Source organism: Pundamilia nyererei, unplaced genomic scaffold (assembly GCF_000239375.1).
Source record: "Pundamilia nyererei isolate P.nyererei 1_Seehausen unplaced genomic scaffold, PunNye1.0 scaffold00093, whole genome shotgun sequence".
In the NCBI taxonomy this organism is placed as follows: domain Eukaryota; kingdom Metazoa; phylum Chordata; class Actinopteri; order Cichliformes; family Cichlidae; genus Pundamilia; species Pundamilia nyererei.
Window position 1 is genome coordinate 1,878,849 of NW_005187494.1, and position 20,367 is coordinate 1,899,215.

The 20,367-nt window shown below is 39.7% G+C and overlaps 1 protein-coding gene across 1 annotated transcript; it reads right to left on the minus strand.

The window, feature by feature from the left end:
* Positions 1-245: 245 nt before the first annotated feature.
* On the minus strand, positions 246-2,461 carry LOC102199679 (transmembrane protein 74). The gene is made up of 2 exons (XM_005739782.1): positions 2,442-2,461; positions 246-2,087 (listed from the first exon to the last, which is right to left on the minus strand). Exon 2 carries the CDS (start codon positions 2,039-2,041, stop codon positions 1,271-1,273), a length of 771 nt encoding a protein of 256 aa, XP_005739839.1. The 5' UTR covers positions 2,042-2,087; positions 2,442-2,461; the 3' UTR covers positions 246-1,270.
* Positions 2,462-20,367: the final 17,906 nt, after the last annotated feature.

Consider the following 20,367-nt stretch of genomic DNA (forward strand, 5'->3'; position numbering starts at 1 on the left):
TGCTGACAAGGTGGAAACTGAAAGCTACAGATCTTTACAGCACGACACCACTCCTGGTTCAGGTTTGCAGCTACAGCATACAGGCTTTTCAACACACAAGTATGTGCTGGCATTTAAAGTGTTTCCTGAAGTTGCAGCATCATTAGCAGCAGCGGATGCAGTGGTAAACAACAAGTTAGGTCAGAGATCCTCACAAGGAAAACCACCTACGGTACCTCCAATGTAAACAAAATATTTATTTCAGGAAAGAATACATCGTGGTTTTAGCCTCAGAAGTCTCGGTGTTTATATGGCACATCACCGTCTATACATACCCAAAGAATAGATTGACATTTGCTCAAGTCTATCTTAACACAACACTAGCATGCACACATAGTGGGTGCACGAAAACATGTCTTTGTTTGCTGTAACTGTTCCTAATCTGAGTGATGGTGGACTAAAACCACAATCCCTTTTCACACATGAGTAATGGAAGCTGACATCAGGCTTCAGCAGTCTAAACTGACCATAACAAAAATCAAGTTTCCCTCATTGTGTTTTCACTTCAGCGGATGGATAAAAACACAAAGAGTGATGCTTGTTTTGACTGGGGTAACATATTAGCGCTCACAGAGGCGTTCAAGAAAACTGAGGAGGCCCATTTCATTAAATCGAATGCTCACTTGTGATGTGAACACTTATTTATTTTTTGGTATTTCCTGCACAACTGAAAACACAAATGAGAAAATGATAGCCACCATTATAGCTTTCCAGCTTTCAGTGTTTTAGAAACCTGCTGTGCAGTGTTTTGGTTTTGGCACATTCAGTGCATCTGTTGCACAGCCTGGGCTTCCTGACTGTATTTCATGCTTCACCGTACCTAAAGCAACTTACTGCTATCAAATAGCCCTGTGAGTTCTTCAATAGCTCTGTTCTTTTGGGCTGTATTCATCCAAATCAAACTACTATATTTAGCCTTATTTTTATATATATATATTCCTGCATATACCCAGAAAGAGGATTGTGGATTGTGGCCCCTATCATCTGTACTGAGATTGGATGAGCTGAAGGGACAATAACAGCAACCAATAACTCCCATATGCGAGGACTGTATTACAACAGACGTGAAAAAATGCAAGCCTATCCTTTCAAAAGAAGTCTATCTATTAACCAAAATACTAGCATTAGCTGTTAGAAATGAAAAAGGCATTAAACCTGCCGATTATAGGACAGCTCTGACAGGATTTTCTAAGCACTTTCTGAGTCTTTTCCGCTTGTCCTGTCCATAATTTCAGCTGAGCACTTCTAAATCCTCGTCAGCCACTGACAAATGCGAGCAGGATTCCCGAGTGGGGCTGGAGCCAGCTCTCAAACTGATGGATCCGTACAACTTTGCTGCGTGTTTGGAATAGGCGAAGGCTTTCCTCCTCATCATCTCCCCTTTCCACATGGAGATCATGAGCAGCGTGGACAGCAGCACGCCCCCGAGGGTGAGCAGACACAGTCCCGCTATGACACACCGGTCCAGATGGGCTCCCACTCTGGCTTTCTCCCTCTCTAGACGCTCCATCTCCCGGGCGGTCACAGTGTCCGGGTCCACCCGGACGTCCCTGGGGACCGTGTAAGCTATGGCGACCAGAGAGATGCCAGTTACCAGACAAGTCACGGCGATGATGAAGCCGTAATCCACAGACTTCCCCGAGTCCTCAGAGGAGAGGTCGTCGTCGGACAGCAAGTAAAGTTCCGGGAAGTCCTCCTCCGCTTCCTCCATTACCTCCTCCTCCTCGTACAGTTCACTCGAGGATCTGCAGGTTTCTGGACTCGCACCTATCAGCTGGACATCATCAGCATCTTCATCATGTTGGTGTTTGCAAGTAAAAGATGTTTCCGTTTCCTCCTCCGGACGCGGAGCTCCCCTGATCTCTGTCCATGGTGCTGAACACTCTCCTCCGCCGGGATGAAGTGACTTTTCACCGCTGTCGCCGATACTTTCTTCATCTAAAACCAGGGAGACGTCTCTGGGATCCGGCTGATCAAAGTAAAACAGTTCCAGATCAGCCATTTGGGCATGGGCTGGGTTTCCCGTTTTATCGAGCCCATGCGTCCGTCTGTGGAAGTGAAACACACACGCACACGCAAAAGAAAACAGTAAGATGTTTAAACTCGCTGAACTTTCATTATTTACAAGGAAAATCTATAGGCTGCGCTTCTCTCACCCGTGGGCATGCACGCATTTTAAAGTGTAGCGAAGGAAGTCTAAAGAATAATTCAGCGTCAGACAGTAAAATTACAGGCAATAAAATAGCTACACTGCTTACCAACACTGAAGCTTTTGCTTTTTTCTGGCTTTCAAATCGCTTTTCCAAAACACTTAGTAACCATGCGACGCCTAATAAATCTAATTCCAGGTAATGTGTTCCAATTATACGCTATTAAGCACCAACATGCGGTCTGCTGAGTACCTCTCTCTCCGTCTGTGGCCGCTCGCTTCCCCCGACTGATTCTGCTCCCTGGTCAATTAGAGGGAAAGGTTTGGCAGACCCCTCCCACAGCCAGACTGGGCTCCGGCAGACCGCCTTATAATGCTTATTACCGAGCCAACTTCAGTGTTCCCCGACACATACAGACCACTAATCAGATGAGAGGCAGGAGGCGGCTGAATGTGCGCTGTGGGCAAGTAAAGAGCTGAAACACTTCAAATTAAGGTACGCTTTCTCCAGGCGCTTGTCAAAGTTGCTAAAATTTTTCATCCACGAATGTCAGAAGCAGATTTTAATGCAATCCGGTCAACAGCTGAGAGACATTTTAATCCAAAACACACAGGAGGAAAAGAGAGAGAATCACCAGCCGGAGATCACGAATGTTTACGCTTCATTACAATTCATCCAGCAGTTGAGATGTGACCAACAACTCCGTGATACTTGGCCTTTACTGCGACCCACGGGGTCTGCAGTAAATGCAATACGTCGATAGTGGTTGAGATGCCCTGCAACCCTTTATTGGAGGTCAGAGGTCAAAAAGCCTTGTTCTGCTGGAAGGTTTCTACAGTCATATAAAAAAACACTAAAAATGAATAACGAAGATTGTTACATGCCGTAAGCTGTTTATCAAGGCTGCCTTGTTTGTGTGGATCTTTTATTTTTTGCAAAGCAGAAATCTTGGGTGAGTGATAGATGCTATATTGACTGCTGAAGAGAAAGTGGTTTTCCAGGTTTGGCCCCTTTTTAGGTAGTTGGAGTTCGTGTGGAGGGCAGAGATCCTGCAGCTGATGGAACAAGCCCTCTAAACAAAACTAGTCTTGGACAATCAGGGCTGAGGTTGAGCTTTCAGAAATAATAAAGTCATGGGTCCAAGTTCCTCCTCTTTTATATATAAAACTCAGTTTATTTCAGATTTTTTTTTAAATCCTATTTAATAATCTAAGGGTAGCTGCAGCTTCAAAGCCCTGCCAAGGAGTCTGGAGTAAACTCTTGAATTTTTTTCTTCTGAGTTTTCTTTCTTTTGAAGGTTAAAAAAAAAGCTAATCACAAACCTTGGAAACAGGCAGAGCCTGGCTGTGTCACAAAAATTCACAAATCAGGACCTCTAAAACTTTTAAACGAATAAAGTCTTAATTTATTCAAACAAAATGGACAGAAAGCTGGAGATGGAAACTCAGCTGTGAAGGTGAGAGCCAAAAGCTGCAGTACCTCTAATGACCACTTGAGGCTGGCTCAAAAAAAACGAGTCAGTGACGACTGACGTTAAAATGTCCAACTGCACATCTTCAACAGCAGCTACAGTCTTGTCCTCCATAAAAGTCTCGAACGTGTCTGATTTATTGCTCCAGCATCCAACATATATAACATCATAATCTGTATTAGGAGTTCCCACAATATATAACTGTGACAAAGGCACATATAAAAATATCAATGAGTGATTAAAAAAAAAAGATTCAGATAGTTACCAATAATTTGAATGACTGTTCCTTTTTTTTGAGAAGACACGAGATGACTTTGATTTTCAGTGTAAACTGTGACAAATGTCTTATAGTCAATGCTGGGTGATGACCTCCAAACTGGCAGCTTTTCAGGAGCTAATAAGCTTCCCTATCACATCATGTGTTTAAAAGTTAGCATGCCATTCCCAATATATTTAAATGACAGCTGGATTAAGGATACTCCCTTAGGGAAACTTGTCCAAATAAACAGAACAGTCTTTTCTGCACTGAAGCATATATAGGTTATACTGAAGGCATCCAGAGGTCCTGATTAGAAAATGCTCCATTGCTCTGCTATTGAAGTTCATTTGCTAGGATCCACCATGTTGATGCTTCTGGATACTCATTGTATGCTGTATCACTATACATACAGAAGTTACAGTCTTTTACAGGGAGAGGGAGCAAAAGTAACACCCAAGGGTGGGTTTAACATTCATATTTAAAAGAGGAACTGTGTTTAAAGCAAAAATATTTCACAGTTTTGCAACAGAGAATACAGAGTAGACGTGTAGTCTGCAGGCATGCTGGAAATGTTCAACCTCTGCACTACAACCTCCTGTGGAACTGTAGCCCCTTTAATCATTTAATCCCTTTGTGATATGTGCTTTAAACCAAATTAGCTCTTCATTGCAGAGAATTAAACTGACTCCCGTGGTTGCAATAAAAGGATATTTGGCTACCTCAAAGCCTCACTCAAAACAACATTAATAAACTAATAGGAGATTATGAAAAGTCATCTCACAAGGGACAAAAACAGAAGAAAATGATTAGGAATGAAGTGCAACATTTGTATTTACACATATATCGAATGTAGTCTGTGCCAAAATGATAAATTACACTCAAGAGAACTAAAAACTAAATATGTAAGTGATCAAATAAAAAGAGAAAAGAGGAATAATAATCAATAAGAGAATAGTAATGGAGTGACTTAGATCAGTGGGTGTGACCAAAGTGAGACACTTATGCACTTGTTAGTTTCTCTAAAAGCAAATGCTGCACCCTACAGTAAAATGTGAAACAGCAGCTGTGGTGTAAGACTCAACAACTCGTGGCTTCAGCACAGAAAACCTCAAACTGCTTTTGTTTACATCTGTCCACATGTAACATTTTTAAGACAGCCATCCTGCTGCTGAGCCCAGCTCGGGGGACGCTCTCTGTTCTCTACTCGCTTTGGCTTTTCCCAGTCAGTTTTCAATGTGTGAAGCTGCTTGGAAAAATGTCTCCAGCCATTTACACCACTGAAATAGGGAGACAATCATTAGCCAGGCACAACAGATGTGCAGGTTAGCACTGTTGCCTCACAGCAAGAGGGTCCTGTGTTTGAATCCACCATCTAGAGTGTGGAGTTTACATGTTCTCCCCATGTTTGTGTCTCTCTGGCTTCTCCGGCTTCCTCCCAAAGTCCAAATTCATGCAGTTAGTGGGGTTCGGTTACTTGGTGACTCTAAATTGCCTGTAGGTTTGAACGTGAGTGCCAGTGGTTGTCGATCTCTATGTGTTATCCATGGGTGTAATCTTCAGGATGTCAGTTACAGTGCTTAACGTATTATTTATTAGACCAGGTGTCACACAAACAAGAAAACACAAATATTTAAAAATCTTCCAAGACCTTGTTTAAAACTAAAAATTATGTCTTTATTTTACAAGCAAATTACAAACTGATGTCACATTTTTATATCCAAATTTTGGGGAAAAGTAATCAAGTATAACATTTAACTAAAAAACCTTTATTTTCTGTTTGGAGATATAAGTAAATAACTGTAATTTGGCATCTTTATCAAGAAATAATTATGTCATTTATTATTTTTCTTGTTTTTTTGAAAACTAATTGAAATTAATGGATGACAACACTATTTCAGCATTAAAAACATAATTTGGAATAAAGCGCTTGCATGTGCTGGTGAATTAACCACTGTAGAAACATAAAAATGATTTTGACAATTACCAATGCTATTGATTTGGGGCAGCATAAACCTGAGCTCATAAATTCATTAAGCACTGCACTTTTGAGCCGTGGTAGAAAATATCTGAACATATTCATTTATAAATTTAAGCACGTAAGTAAGGTTTGGGATACTTATTATTTTATACTTACACGGTACAGTTCGATGTCTTACTCTCCCGTGTTTAGTATTAAAGTTTTATTTAAACAGTGTGAGTATATTATTATGAATATTATGAATATTATGTTTTATAGTGAATCTCAAGCATTTTGCATTATTTGATGAGAGTATTGTGAGAGTATTCTTCATTTTCATTCACCATGTATTTGATATATATTTTTAATTTGTCAATTTACATCTACAGCATTCATTTAATCTTCTTTAACTGAATTATTTAATTAATTATTGCTAAATTATTTTCTGAATCATTTTTATTTAGTAATTAAACAGAGTTTTATTTATTTATTTACTTGTTTATTGATCTATTTATTGTTACTTGCCCACAGTAAGGAAATATTTTCATTTTAAACTTTTGAGGCATTTAGACAACACTCTGACACTCAGTAAGAAAGATCACTTTAGTATTTCAGCAACAAGCAATGACTTTATGAAATCACCTATCGCAGGTTCACACAGCTTGTGACCCTTCAGATTGATCTTGTTGCACTTTCAGGGTCAGAATTTACAGTTCTTTATCTCCGGCTCCACTTACCCAAGGACAGATGGTTTCAGCACAATGATGGAAAGTGTACGACCATCTTCATGCACTCTTGTCTCTTCCTCTGGCAATTAAGTAGAGGTGGCCGAGCTGATGTGGGCGATAACCAAGGTTAGATATGTTACTTTAGGCAATATTTGATTGATGCAAAGTTTCTCTCTTTCTTTGCTTTACTGTACACGCTGCCCACAGTCTGTTAGTTTTGTGTTTGTGCACTTTTGTCCTACAGCTCTGTTTTCTACAGTATGTGGAGCAAAGTACACAACTTGGAAAAAACTGTGTTTTAGAACTTTCAGCAGTAAACATCAATATTTTAGCAGTTTTCTGCATACTGGAAAGCGTGATGTACAACACTAAACCCTCTGAAGACATTACTGTAAACGCATAAATACGATATATAGATGCATATCGATTGTGGCTGAAGAGTTGGGAGTTTGCCTTGTAATCGTAAGGTTGCCGGTTCGAGCCCCGGCTTGGACAGTCTCTGTCGTTGTGTCCTTGGGCATGACACTTCACCCATTGCCCGCCAGTGTCCGGCAGCCTCGCCTCTGTCAGTGCGCTCCAGGGTGGCTGTGGCTACAATGTAGCTTGCCATCACCAGTGTGTGAATGTGTGTTTGAATGGGTGGATGACTGAATGTATAAAGCACTTAGGGACTAGTAAAGTGCTATACAAATACACACCATTTACCATATATATATATATACACTTTAACAGTACTGGGTAGGAGCCTCTTTTGCTCTCAGAACTGCCTTACTTGGTGGCATAGATCGAACAAGGTGCTGGAAACATTCCTCAGGTCAATGTTGACATGAAAGCATCACACACTTGCTGCAGATTTGTCGGCTGCACATACGACTGTGTCATGTTCAGTGAACCAGTTTGAGAAGATTTGAGCTTTGTCCCATGGTGGGTACACTGTGGTCATGATCAGCAACAATACCTAGGTAGACTTTAGCATTTAAATGATGCTCAGTTGGTACTAAAAGGCCCAAAGTGTGCCAAGAAAATATCTCCCATTCCATTACACCAGCAGCAGCAGCCGGCACTGTTGATCCGAGGCGGGGTGGATCTCCACCTCCATGCCATATATGTCAAATTCTGATCCAAAAGTTGCAGCAGAAATTGAGGCTCATCAAACGAACTAAGATTTTGTATTTAATCTTGAGTTGTCTAATTATGGCGAGTCTGTGTCAATTGCAGCCTTACTTTCATTTTCTCACCTGACAGGAGCAGCACCCAGTGTGGTCTACCGCTGCTCTGCTTCAAGGTTTGACATATTGTGCATTCAGAGATGTTCTTCTGCCTGCCTTAGTTGTAACAAGTGGCTATTTGAGTTTCTGTTGCCATCGTATCAGTGCAAAACAGTGTGGCTTACAAGAAACTTTCTTTTGTTTTTTGGACCATTCTCTGTAAATCATAGAAACAGTTGTTTTGGAAAATCCCAGTAGATCACCAGTTTCTGAAAACCTCAGACAAGCCTCTGTAGTACCAACAGCCATGATGCATTCAAAGCCACTTAAACCACCTTTCTTACCTGAGGGGGCAGCTGGCATCAGTCCAGTGTGGAACGTGCCACACGGCATGGTTCAAATACCAAAATGCAACAGGAGGATGCTGATGAATTTTTGCGTAACCAAAAAATGTCATAAAATTTAAATATTGAGCTGTGTGAAAAGACACATCTTTGAGTATTTTTCAAAAATATTATAGTTATCTTTTTAAAAAAGACAAACAGGAAATGAAGACGTAGCTCTTCAGCACCACCTCCCCCCTCCACCTGCAATGCAATCAGTTCCTTTGAGCAAAGCATCAAACGGTTATTCAGCTGCAGCCTCTCGGTGTCTGACAGCACGGTGCTTTAGTAGTGATGTGTTCTCCTGGGGTTTTAGTGTGTCTAACCTAATCTCCCCCTGCAACCACATCCCCTCGGCAGTAAACAGAAAAAGGGAAAATTCATCTGTCTAAATACGACTTTAAGTTCAGAGCTGCAGCAAAAGGAAAGCCAACCGCTGAGAGATGTATTGAGAGGACAGCCTGCTAATATTTTGCTCCATCACAGCCAGACAGAAAACCACCAGACTACTCCCCATGAGATGTTTTTCTAGTAACACTGCTGCTCTGTTGTTTATGATCTAAAGTGATTTGTCATTTCCTCCAGAGATGCTCCCAACCAGCAGGCCCGTTTTATTTACACCATCCGGTGAAGTGTGGCATTTTACACTGACGGATCTGCTGTGAAGCCAGAGCACAAGTGAAGCTAAGAATAGCTGATGGGAAGCCAGCAGCAGCAGAGGCAAAGACGCTGGTCCAAGGTTAGGCTAGGACACAAAAGAAGTCAGATGGCCTTGCAGCAGGGCTGGGAGGAGGGCTGACTGGACAGAGCAGTGACGGTGGATGCACAGAGACTCACACTGTATGTCTCCAGACTGGTTTGTGTGCTGTGGTCACCACTCAGAGGCAGGGTGCATACAGTAAGAGCTGAGCAAAGCTGCGATTTAAAGCTGAGCTCTCTTTGCTCTCACTCAGCACTACTTAAAGGATGTTTTCATTGAAGTTCATATAGGGAAATGATAAAAAGAAAAAAAATCCCGCAGATATCAAAGCACATTTGCCCCGAGATCAGGAGTGCAGCAGAACTGCCAGCAGCAGTGCATAAGCTGGGAGTTTGAGCCCTTTTCTATTCCATCTGTGTTTCCGCACCCACAAACAAACATGTGAGTTCACACATGAGTTATTGGACGTGATCCTGACTGAACGTCTGGTTTTTGAGGCTGATGTAGATGAACTTTCAGCTGAACCCGCTTCTCCAAAATCTGTCTCGGGAGGACCGTTTTCTGTTGTTGTTTTGCAGCAGATTGTCTGAACAGTTGCTGCGTCATATTTCCGAGACTGACTTTCCCCCCCTTATTGTAGATTTCACGCAAACCCAGAACAGTGTGAAAATAAACTGCAGGTACAGATTAACGATCATGACTAAAGAACACACAAAAACATGAAAAATGTGCAAAATTGCTGGGAGAATACACTTTTAGTATTTACAAGTGAGTTTTATGTTAGCAAAAACACCTTTTAAACTGCACACAACATCAGCTTTGGGCCATCTGTTTATTTCCAGACAGAAAATATTCAGGCCTGATTCCAGGATAACACAACAGAAGAATCTGAAATGAGTCCAAATACATAAAATATGTCAGCAGATGCTTTAATCATTATCAAAGTGCTTTATCTTTATGCTAACTGCATAAATATGTTTCTGGGAAACTAACACTTCATGTACCTGAATTCTCAAAACCAAAGTCAGGTTTATGGTGCAATGAACGAGGAATTTAATGTACATTTAGGGCACTTGTATTTTGTTATACATAACATAATATACACGTGGGTTTATTATTTGTATTTATTTACTTTCTTTAAATAATACAGGAATGAAACATATTCAGGATAATGACACAGACTTACAAGAACCACAAGATGAGCAATCACTGGGAGAGTAGGGACATAATAATGTTTGTAGTGCATATGAGTAGGTTTCACTATATTCTGTCATTGATCAAATAAAACGGGACAAAATGATAATAATAATAAAATGATAATGATAATAAGAACAATAATAACCGTAATATTAATGCTACAAAGTAATAATAATGACAAAGTAAAAAAGTAAAAGAGAAGATATAGACATATACTGATGTAATAGAATTGATAACAAGTAGAAGTACACAGGTAAAAAAAGGTGGGCGATGTTGGAGTGAGACAATCCAGAGCATGGCCATCACCAAAAATAACAAAGAAAACTAAACAGGGTAAAGCCTATTAATTAAATGGCCATCGGTCAATTATTTTTCAGTGTTTTATAAAACAAAGATAAAGTCAGTTGTCTGTCGACCTGCCATGGTGCCTAATCCTGCCTCTCCACCTATTCTAATCTAATCTGAATATGGTCCTCTTCTAGGTTAACGAGTTACATTTAACATACATGTGAAATTAAATAAAACTGGCAGTGTTGGAACTTGCACCTGAGTATATAATACATACATTAGCAATGATTTAGAACAGGAGCTGAAGTTGTGGACATCCATGGCACTCAAATGATGTAAAATGATGAACCAGAAACTGTTGCTTTGTCTGTCTTTGTTTATGATACGCTTAGCTGCACTTAATGCTAGTTAGCAAATGATAGCATGCTGAACTCAGACAGAAAACAATTTGTATACCTGCTGAAAATGAGCATGATGTCACTGTTATTGTGAGCTTGTTAGCATATGTAAAGTTGGGATTATCAAAGGATGCAGACTCACCTTATTCAGTTCAGGTTTAATTATACAGTCAGATTACAACAATGGCCATCTTACAGTGTTAAAGAGAAAACACCAACAATCCACATACTCAGTGTGGAGGACAAAAATAGTCTGCAAGGCACCTTAGCTTGCAAACTGCAAATATGATGAAATGCAGGAGGACATCCAGGGATTTTTGGCATAATGCATTTGGTACTGAGAGATATTATACCTTTTTCTGACATACTAAATGGAGCAATAAGCACTGGATCATTCCTTTGCTCTCTTGCTGCACTAGAGATAGTGGAGCAATCATTTCTACAAGACACTGTCAATCAAACAGGTAAATTAAATGTCAGCACAGTCTATTATTATGTGTTCTTCACTGAAAATGACAACCAGGACAGATTTAATCTGATAACTTGACCCACTTTTGTCACCAGCAGAGTGCAGAGAGTGTCTCAGACATCTCAGACATCAGACATAGAAATCCAGAATGTATGTTTTGCTGTTTTTGACCATCCCAGAGGAATAAAAGAACCACAGTAAAATGGATTTCAGCTGAACTGTCCTTTCAGTAGACTATTCCGATTTTTAAAAATTCACCTGTTCGGAACAACTGACTGCAAAGGAAAAGTCTTTCTTTTCACAGGAGATATGTTTGTATGTTTACGAAACTACTGAGAAAAGAAAACCAAATTTTGAAGAAGAAGACCAGATTTTGTTGTGAATAATGTTTTTTAAACTGAGAAATGTACCTGGCAATAGAATATACTCAAATATCAGACCTGTTCACCCAAATGCAGACCTATACACTCAAATCAAAAGGTCAGCTTTATTTAAAAGCTGTTTCATTATTTGTGGAGTGCAGGATCCAAGAAGCATACCGATGTTAACAAAAGGCAAGCCAGTTATTAGACTAATGCAGTAGTCCAAAAATGCAAATCTAAAGATTCACAGGAGTACATGGAGGGAAAGACAAAGAGACATCATGACAGAGAGTGATGGGAAGAAAGGACTAGTTATAGACAAATGGTGATTATGGAAGAAGGAAACAGAAAAGAACAAGAAACAGGTGCTCAGGATCAAGCTGATCAACAAGTCGAACTAAAGACAAGATAAGAGTTACTGACAAAGTAACACAAAAAGATAACTAAGCACAAATTCACTCTGAACAAGACACAAAAAAGAAACACCAGGGAGGCCGAAAAATAAGAAAACAAAGTGAATAAAAATACAAAACACAAAGATCTGAACTATTATTACTGGGAAAAATAGGAAAAGTCGAAACAGAAAGCTAAACTCCAGATAGAAAACAAGGATTGACTTAATGGATCCAGCTGATAGCCAAAGCTCAAATAAACAGCAAAAGGTTGGAGAAAACAGGACTGTGTATACACTGAGGACTAACTGCTGATTAGAAACTGAAACGCAGGTTAAATTAAGCAAGTCACACAGTCAGGAATAAAACAAACACTCAATCTTACTATAATGCTCATAATATAGGCATATATGTCTGCTGCCTAACTCCTCCTACGCATTAATCAATTAACTGTTACACTACAAGTACTTAGGATATTGGGACTATATCTATATAGCTTTTGGGAACTACTGTTACAACACTCATATCCTCACAGTTTATATATATCATGTACAGTAGCTGATCTTGAAGCAAACGGCAACATTAGAGCTACACTACAAGCGTGTGCATTGTTGACATTATGTATGCGCTGCAAAACAATTTTTAGTGCAGTGGCACTGTGAGGTCACTGGGTGTCATGCATATCTATATTAGTGATGCTAATAGTGTATGCACTTAATTATTTGGTCTGTACTGTGAATATGTAACCTGAAAAGAAGAAGAACAATAAATATGAGTGAACTGAACAAGCACAGCAGGGCCTGGTTTTTGCCAGTAATGTTAAACAAGAAATGCCAGGAAGCCCTGGGATCATGACACCACATGCTGTTCAAGTGTTTCTTCTTTCATTTTTAATTCCAAATTAAAGATGTTTAAATCAAGCCTCCCACGTCCTTAGGCATATCATTTTCTCTCAGTTCTATCCCTGTGCCGACAAACACGTGTACAAAAACCCAGGAGTATCGTTGGGAATTAGCTGGCTAATTTGACGCTTGAGGTATGCGATGAAAGCTGCTCGTTTGACTTTTTTGTCAGCAAAATTACACAAAAACTACAAAAATTAATTTCATGAAAGTTTATGGAAAGTAGGCAAAGAAAAAAACGTGTGAATACAACGTGTCTTTAATATAGAGCCGTGAAACACAGCCCTGGCTTTGGTGGTGGAGCCACTCTCGAAACGTCCATGAAGCTCATTATTTTTACTTATGTAATATCTTGAGCTATAAAACATAAACATAAAAAAATCTGTATTTTAAGTGTCTTTATTACTATACTACATATTACTATATCTAGCAAATAAAATGTTTAATCTTCCTGAAAAGCACCATTAAGACGTGATCGTGAGCTTGATTTCTGTTCTGTAACAGTGCTCTGAGAGTGTGATGGGGAAAAAGAATTTACAGTTTAACGCTGTGTTTGGAGACCTTGGGTTACATCGCAATGAGCACATTCATAACTTAATGAATTATGAATGTGATTTTTTTCACACCCACATACCTCCACACTGTCACACCTGAATGCTGCCCAGAACAAATGCAGCATTCTGCTGTTGTGATGAACACAATCAGGCTCCCTCTGCATTTATCGTGCAGCTGTGTGTGTGTGTGTGTGTGTCGTACTGAGGAAGTGACTACCAGGGCGGTGAAGAAAACAAGAGAGCTGCCTTATGAGTAGGAGTGAAGCTTTCTGTCAGTGGATGTTATATACTGGACCCCACAGTGTACTTACCATTAATTGAAGGAGGTCAGGGTCAGAGCAGCGGGTAGCTTGTTTATGACTAGACGTGAGTCATGACTCTTTAGTGTGTGTGTGCGTGCAAAGCTGACAGCCATATGGGTCTCGGCTGGCTTGGACTAAGTTCCTTTAAAATGACCTGCCAGCGTCTCGGTAAATCAGAGTGGTCAAAGGTCATTTTACATTTTAAAATGCTCTTATGCACTGAGGGATTTATGGCATATACAGTGTATGTGTGATGAAATACAAAAGCAAGCCTAACACCCCACCAGCCCCGCCCCCAAACACACACACAGCTGACAAATGCATTTTTTTTTAATTTACTGTGCACTATATGAGTGGGCCTGTGTTGGATTGCTGCGCACATTGTGAAGCTGTAATATAACTCAAACAGAACGGCCACTTTTATGTTTATAGCGCTTTGAGAAGAGACACGGACGCACTGATAAATACATATGTTACAGGCTTACAATACATCCATATTCATCAGACACCTGCAGAGCATCCAATCTTTCTCTCGCTGGCATCTTTTATAGCAACACTTGTGTTTGTAGTTAGTGATCCACTTACTGTGGGAAATACGAGCTCAGACACCATCAAGCCCTCCTGCTCAGCTTAATCTGTTGAATTTCTGCAGATTTGTCTCCTTTGCTTCTTTTTCCTTTCTATACACCTTTCTAAATATAAATGGGACAAAAATAACATTTTGCGGCTCCTGTTACTTCCTGGGTGACGTACAGAAGTTCAGCAGGTTTTACTCTATGCTTTTTCTTTCAAGGAACACTTCAGTGGTTTCACACAGGAGATCTCGCTATCTCATCTTGGAGGCTGCGGTTGGCCCATGAAAACAGTTTTACGTCCTCTGAGGGTTTTTAGGAGCTTTGTGAAGCGAGAGAAATTAACCACATTGGGATTTTTTGTTTTGACACGAGTTTCTACTTCTGTTTAATCTTTAAATCGTTCACACTGTTTCATCCTTCAGCTTTACTTCCAGCCTGGAAGTATCCATCCATCTTTTAACACATATCAAGCTTACAGTCATGCATGTTATATTATAACATATATTTCACTAGCAATGAATGAAAAACATTTATTGATAATGAAGCAAAACGCTAAGCCACAGGCTGCAATTTTGAGGAAGGCATCAGAGGATCGCTGGCAGCTCCGGGCTTCACAGATCCTCCTGATAACTTTGAGAGAGGCTGACAACCAGAAATGAAACCAAATGGGTGTGTGGCGTAAGCAGGTATTTACAGATGTATGCCAGAGAGAGGAGGTTTTTCAGGAGGGGCCTAGCTCTTGATCAAATTGTCTGTACTTCCAGACAGTATTTGAACTTTTGGAAGTTTTCTCATGTTTCCCACTAATTCCTGTTTAACCTCTTTGATCTTATTCTTTTTCTTTGTTTTTGTTTTCTAGTGTACTCGTTGGTCACTTCATTGTCTACCTTCATATATTTAATTCTGGCTTTGAAGATTTGAAGATTTAGAGATTGGATCTTACGCTGCCTCTGGTGTTATGCGTCTCTTCCTGTAAACGTGGGAAGCGCTGTTGTGTCATCATCAAATCATCGTCAAATTTAACACTGAAAATCTGGAATTTGACATTTTTATCTCACAAAAATGCTCCTGGTTTAAGCCTCCTCTCCGGCTGGGGCCTTTCTGTGTAGTTTTCATGTTCTCTCTTTGCCAGTTTGGGTATTCTCCGCCTCCTCTCCCTTTCTCCCACAGTCCAAAGACATGCATGTAGGTGATTAACTGGTGATTCACAAGTGACATAGATGTAAATATGTCAACCAGTCCAGGGTGCACCTGAAATCTCTCCCCATGACAGCTGGAATAGAGTGATCCCACCTGGACAAGCGGTTAGGAAAACAGTTGGGAATGCTGTGATTGATCTCTGCTGTGTCAGTCGTGGCCGGTCTTTTATAAGCAGTGACCTGCACTTCCCTCAGCAGTACAATAACTTATTGGAATGTTTTTAAAATCATTGTTTAATAGCTTTGCAGCAGTAGACAGCAGGGAGCAGCAGAACTTTTATCTGCAAAGCACATTATACAATAAAAACTGACCAGAGTTGACCTAATGGTTGGATAAGAATACAGAAGTTCTGAAAAAGTCATGAGCAAAACAGCACTGCACCGAGAACAAGTAACCACAAAGCAAAGAGGGTGAGCAATGACTATTAAAATGGTAGTGAAAGAGTAAAGCTCATAAATACATTAATTAAAGAGAAATATCTGATTATTCATTCTAGAATTTTCTACTTAATTACAGAGTCACTGGATTCACTGGATTTTGCATCAGAAGTTCTCAAAATATCTGTAAAGAAACATTGTTAACGGCGTTAATTCTGTTGGGAGTGGACTGCAGAGAGCACTGAAATGCAAGTTGTGCAAACAAAGTAACAAAAAATGAATCTTTGATTAGAACAATTCAAAAGTCCAAAGCAAGTACAAATTCCAGGAGATCAGAGACAAACAGAGATCATAAGAAGGGGAAAGACTACATGTATGCAGAGGAGAAATAGCCAGGAAAAAGATACGTGTGAATGCAATCAAACACAGGTGAGACTAATAAACGCAAAGCAGATAATCACACTGAAGGAGAAAAGGAAGTAAAACTGCAACAGGACACAACCATCAAAACAAAACAGGCCAAGAGACAAATAACAGTGAGACATGAAGATTAACTTGAGCACGACAAATTCAGAATAACGTATGACAAAGCTTTTGTTACTTTGAGGCTGTAATTCAGGCTTCTCTGAATAGACAGACCTTAAAGACCTCATCATATGATTCCAGCAGAGCTTCCAAAAGTAGAATGAGAGGCAGAGGCTGTCAGGACCCTCTCCTCCACTGTCAATGGATTCAGGAGACAGAAACCCTCTCAGCTTTTAGACTTATGATAATCTGAGTGAACTATCCTTAAGTTAGTCAAACAAATTTATTTACAAGGACATTTAAACACGTGAGGTGTGGAACAAAGTACTATACAACTAAAATAATAAAAGAAAACTTTTGAAAACGTGAAATAAATCATAAAATAAATGGGAAAAAACAATTAAACAGTAACAAGAAAAAAGCCATTAGAATTGAGTCTGAAAATGGGTTTTCAGATCATTTACAGTAGCCACTCCTACTGCGAGATCTCCTCTGTGTTTTAAACCGAAGCATCTGTTAAGCAAACTTCTAGTGGGAGTAAGTTCAAGTTCAGCGCAGTAAGAAGATGCTAATCTGTGCATCAATTTGAAAGTAAGGTGGGCTGCTTCAGATTCAGGCTGCCTCTTTGTAATACCAATGTGCTTGTATGCCAGTATTGCAGGTTTGTAGTTTATGTTTTGTCCTGTCTGTTTGTGCTTTTGTGTTTTTCTCTTCTCTTTCCTCTCACACCCCAAACCGAGCAGCTGCCCCATCCTGAGCCTGATTCTCCTGGAAGTCTCTCTTCATTAGAAAGTCTTCCTGTGTGTGTGCACATGGGTTCTTTCACTACCACTGTTTGGTCTTTGTGTCACAATATAACATCCCTTGATAATTGTGTAGGGATCTATATGCTCCTTGAGCTAAATTCAGTACTACAGCTAAAATAAATGGTGCAACTTTAAATGTACAAACGGAAGGAATGATCTTGTGTCAGTTGTGATGAACTGTTTGCTCTTGTCACACATTTGGTACTGCCCAGCTATGTCCTTTAGGGGGCAGTAAAACTCTTTCCTTTCATTTCTACATATTACTTTTCTCTGTGGCACGAGCTCCTGTGATTTGAATAATGTAATCAAGTGAAAATGTTTAAACAGGAACTGAATACAAAGCAATGATATCTCTCAGACAATCAAGTTAATTTATGTCTGAATATATAAAGTAATTTGGAGACAGGAGAGGTTGCTGCAATGATAAGGCGGAGGTTTTTCTTGTAACTGATTAAAGGCTCAAAAATTCTCATTTTAGTATTTATTAATTAGCAGATAAATCATTTTAAATCTATTTTAATATCCTTTCAATGTAGACTTAGCTTCCACTCTAAAGTAAAGACAGTTAACTCTTAATTTAGGAAAAAAGATAAAGAAACTAGTTTACAGTCTTGGAAACTGAGTCACTGACAGCAGGTTAGTTTCTACTAATATCATCCAAAACCAAGAAGGAGAAGGATGAAAAAAAGCTGAGCTAAAGATGACGGGAATCATGGGAGAAAAGGGGGCGTCATCATTATGTAATTCCCACCCGTCCCGGTCCACCTGTTGCTCGGGATGGACGGCTGGCAGCTTCAGGCCTCGAAGCACAATCGTGTGAAAAGTGTGAGTGTTGGCGTGATCGTCACCATTTTCCGCTCAGTTCCTGGAGAATATGCACAGTTGGTGTGGAGGAGAGTTTGCCACCTCCACAGTATTGTGCTGAGAACAGGCAGCCACAGATTGTTGGACAGCATGGCAGTTAAGACAGGTCACTGCTGATCTGTCTTTTTGTGCTTTTCACATCTTCTTCCAACTGTAATCGTTTTCTATAATGAAATTTACCGCATCAGCACGAAGTGAGCTGATTAAATCTGCAGGGTGGAACGTGGTGCTGATAAATCACTGCACTACATGATACGTTCATTGACCAAAAATATTAGTATTAAACTCTTAAACTATGATGTATGGGCTCAGATTTCAGTAGCAGATGTTTAATCCACTGTGGGAATATGCAGAAAGATATATATGTTTTAGAATAACTAGACGTAGCTTTTAGTATAGTAGCAAAAAGTATTTGGACACAAGCTGATTATCTATCTTTATAGGATGGAGTATATATATGCATGGATTTCAAGCACTGACTCTAAATTACCATTAAAAGGCTTCTTCAAAAGCAACTAGAATTATAAAGATGAGTGCAGGGAAGATTGAGCTCCTCTTTAATTGGGTTTGTAGTTTTAAAATAACAGTGACAAAAAATACAAGATTTGTTACTGAGTGCAAGCAGAACCAGAAACATTTGATGCATATTAGACTGTAAAATATGACTAAAATAAAGAAAAACAGACAAGAGTGATCAACTTGAATTGCCTACGAGATCCATGAACGTTTCTATAATACAGCACAGTTCATAAGTCATCTGACGTACAATCAGCTCAAGAGGGAGAGCTATATGGTGGAAAGCATTCATAAGAATAAGACAGCAAGGACTATATCTGAGAAAGAACAAGCGCAGAAGGAGTGAAGCTTCACAAGAATTTTTTCTGAATGAGAAAATTAAAGGTTTAATTAAACGAATTAAACCTTTGTGAATCTGATAGCAAAAGGTTTGAGCTGCACTGAAGCTACAATAAAGCACAGAGGTAGGAACGGTAAAGTGATGTTCATGCTGGAATACATGCAGAAGACACAGAGTAGGATAATCCAAAGCAAAGAGGCTGTCGAATGAAAATAAAAAGGGGAAAATAAAAGTTGTAGTGTGACCCTCCCAGAGCAAAATCCACTGGATCCCTGGCGGAGCACCAGTGTGTGTGGGGGAGGTTAAAAGAAACATGTCTGCAGAAGGGTACAGAAAAAGCAGGGTGTACTTTAACAGAAGTGTCCGTCTCTTAAATCTTTAATCTCTTAAATCTTTCCATTAAAATTCATTCATTGATCCATCCATTCATCTTCAACTACTTCACTTCAGAGCTCCTCTGGAGCCTATAGGACGAAAAGCAAGCTACACCCTGAACAGGTCACCAATCTGTTGTAGGGCTGAGAGACAGAAAACCATTCACGCCTACAGCCAATTTAGAGTCACCAATTAACCCAGCATGGATGCCTTTGGACTGAGGGAGGAAGAGATCCCTAAGAGAACCCATGCTCAAACAGGGAGAATATGCAAACTTCACATGGAGAGGCCCAGGGATTCAATACCAGGACAACTGTGCTGACCACTGCACAAACATATGTCCATTATAAACAGACAACAAAACAATATAATTTATATATTTTTCTTCTCAGCTGACTTGACATTTATTTTTCAGTAGCTGTACACCTGGTCACACCCATATTTATATATCACAAAGGCTTCACGCACAGTGTTTTCAGGCTGCAGCTGTGATATTGCTGATAAAACAATTGGAGTTGTGTTTAAGGATTAAAATTAATTAAAAGACAAGATAAAAATAGAGCTGACCAGTGATTTGTAGTCAAACCAAAACAGTTTTAGATGGAAGTTAAAGTGGCTTTCATGGGGACTCAAACGCAGGACTCATTTTCAGTAATCCCTGAGCTCATTTCTATGAGTGATTTTAGAGCATTTAGTATACAGCAGTCTTTAAGTAATAAAGAAATCGAGGATTGAGGCTCAAAAATTTGTTCATATCGACGCCTTCTTTTTGCACATGCATCACAGGAAATGTTTTCTGAATATGTTCGGCCATACTTCAAAACAGCATGCACTTTTCCAACCTCCGCCTTCATGTTCACCTGGAGGAGTGTACATGCTGATTAGCGCTATCGGAAAAAAAAAGAAAAAGAAAAAGAAAAGAAAAAAGAGCGCCGTTCATGAAGTTTAAGTGACAGGCTGTTGCGCAAGACAGCAAATCAACGAACTGTGACAAATTTGTAAATGTTTTATTCATCATTATGAGCGGCAG

Bases quoted from the DNA above. Each gene is read 5' to 3' on its own strand.
- LOC102199679 (XM_005739782.1), bottom strand. From the start codon at position 2,041: ATGGCTGATCTGGAACTGTTTTACTTTGATCAGCCGGATCCCAGAGAC.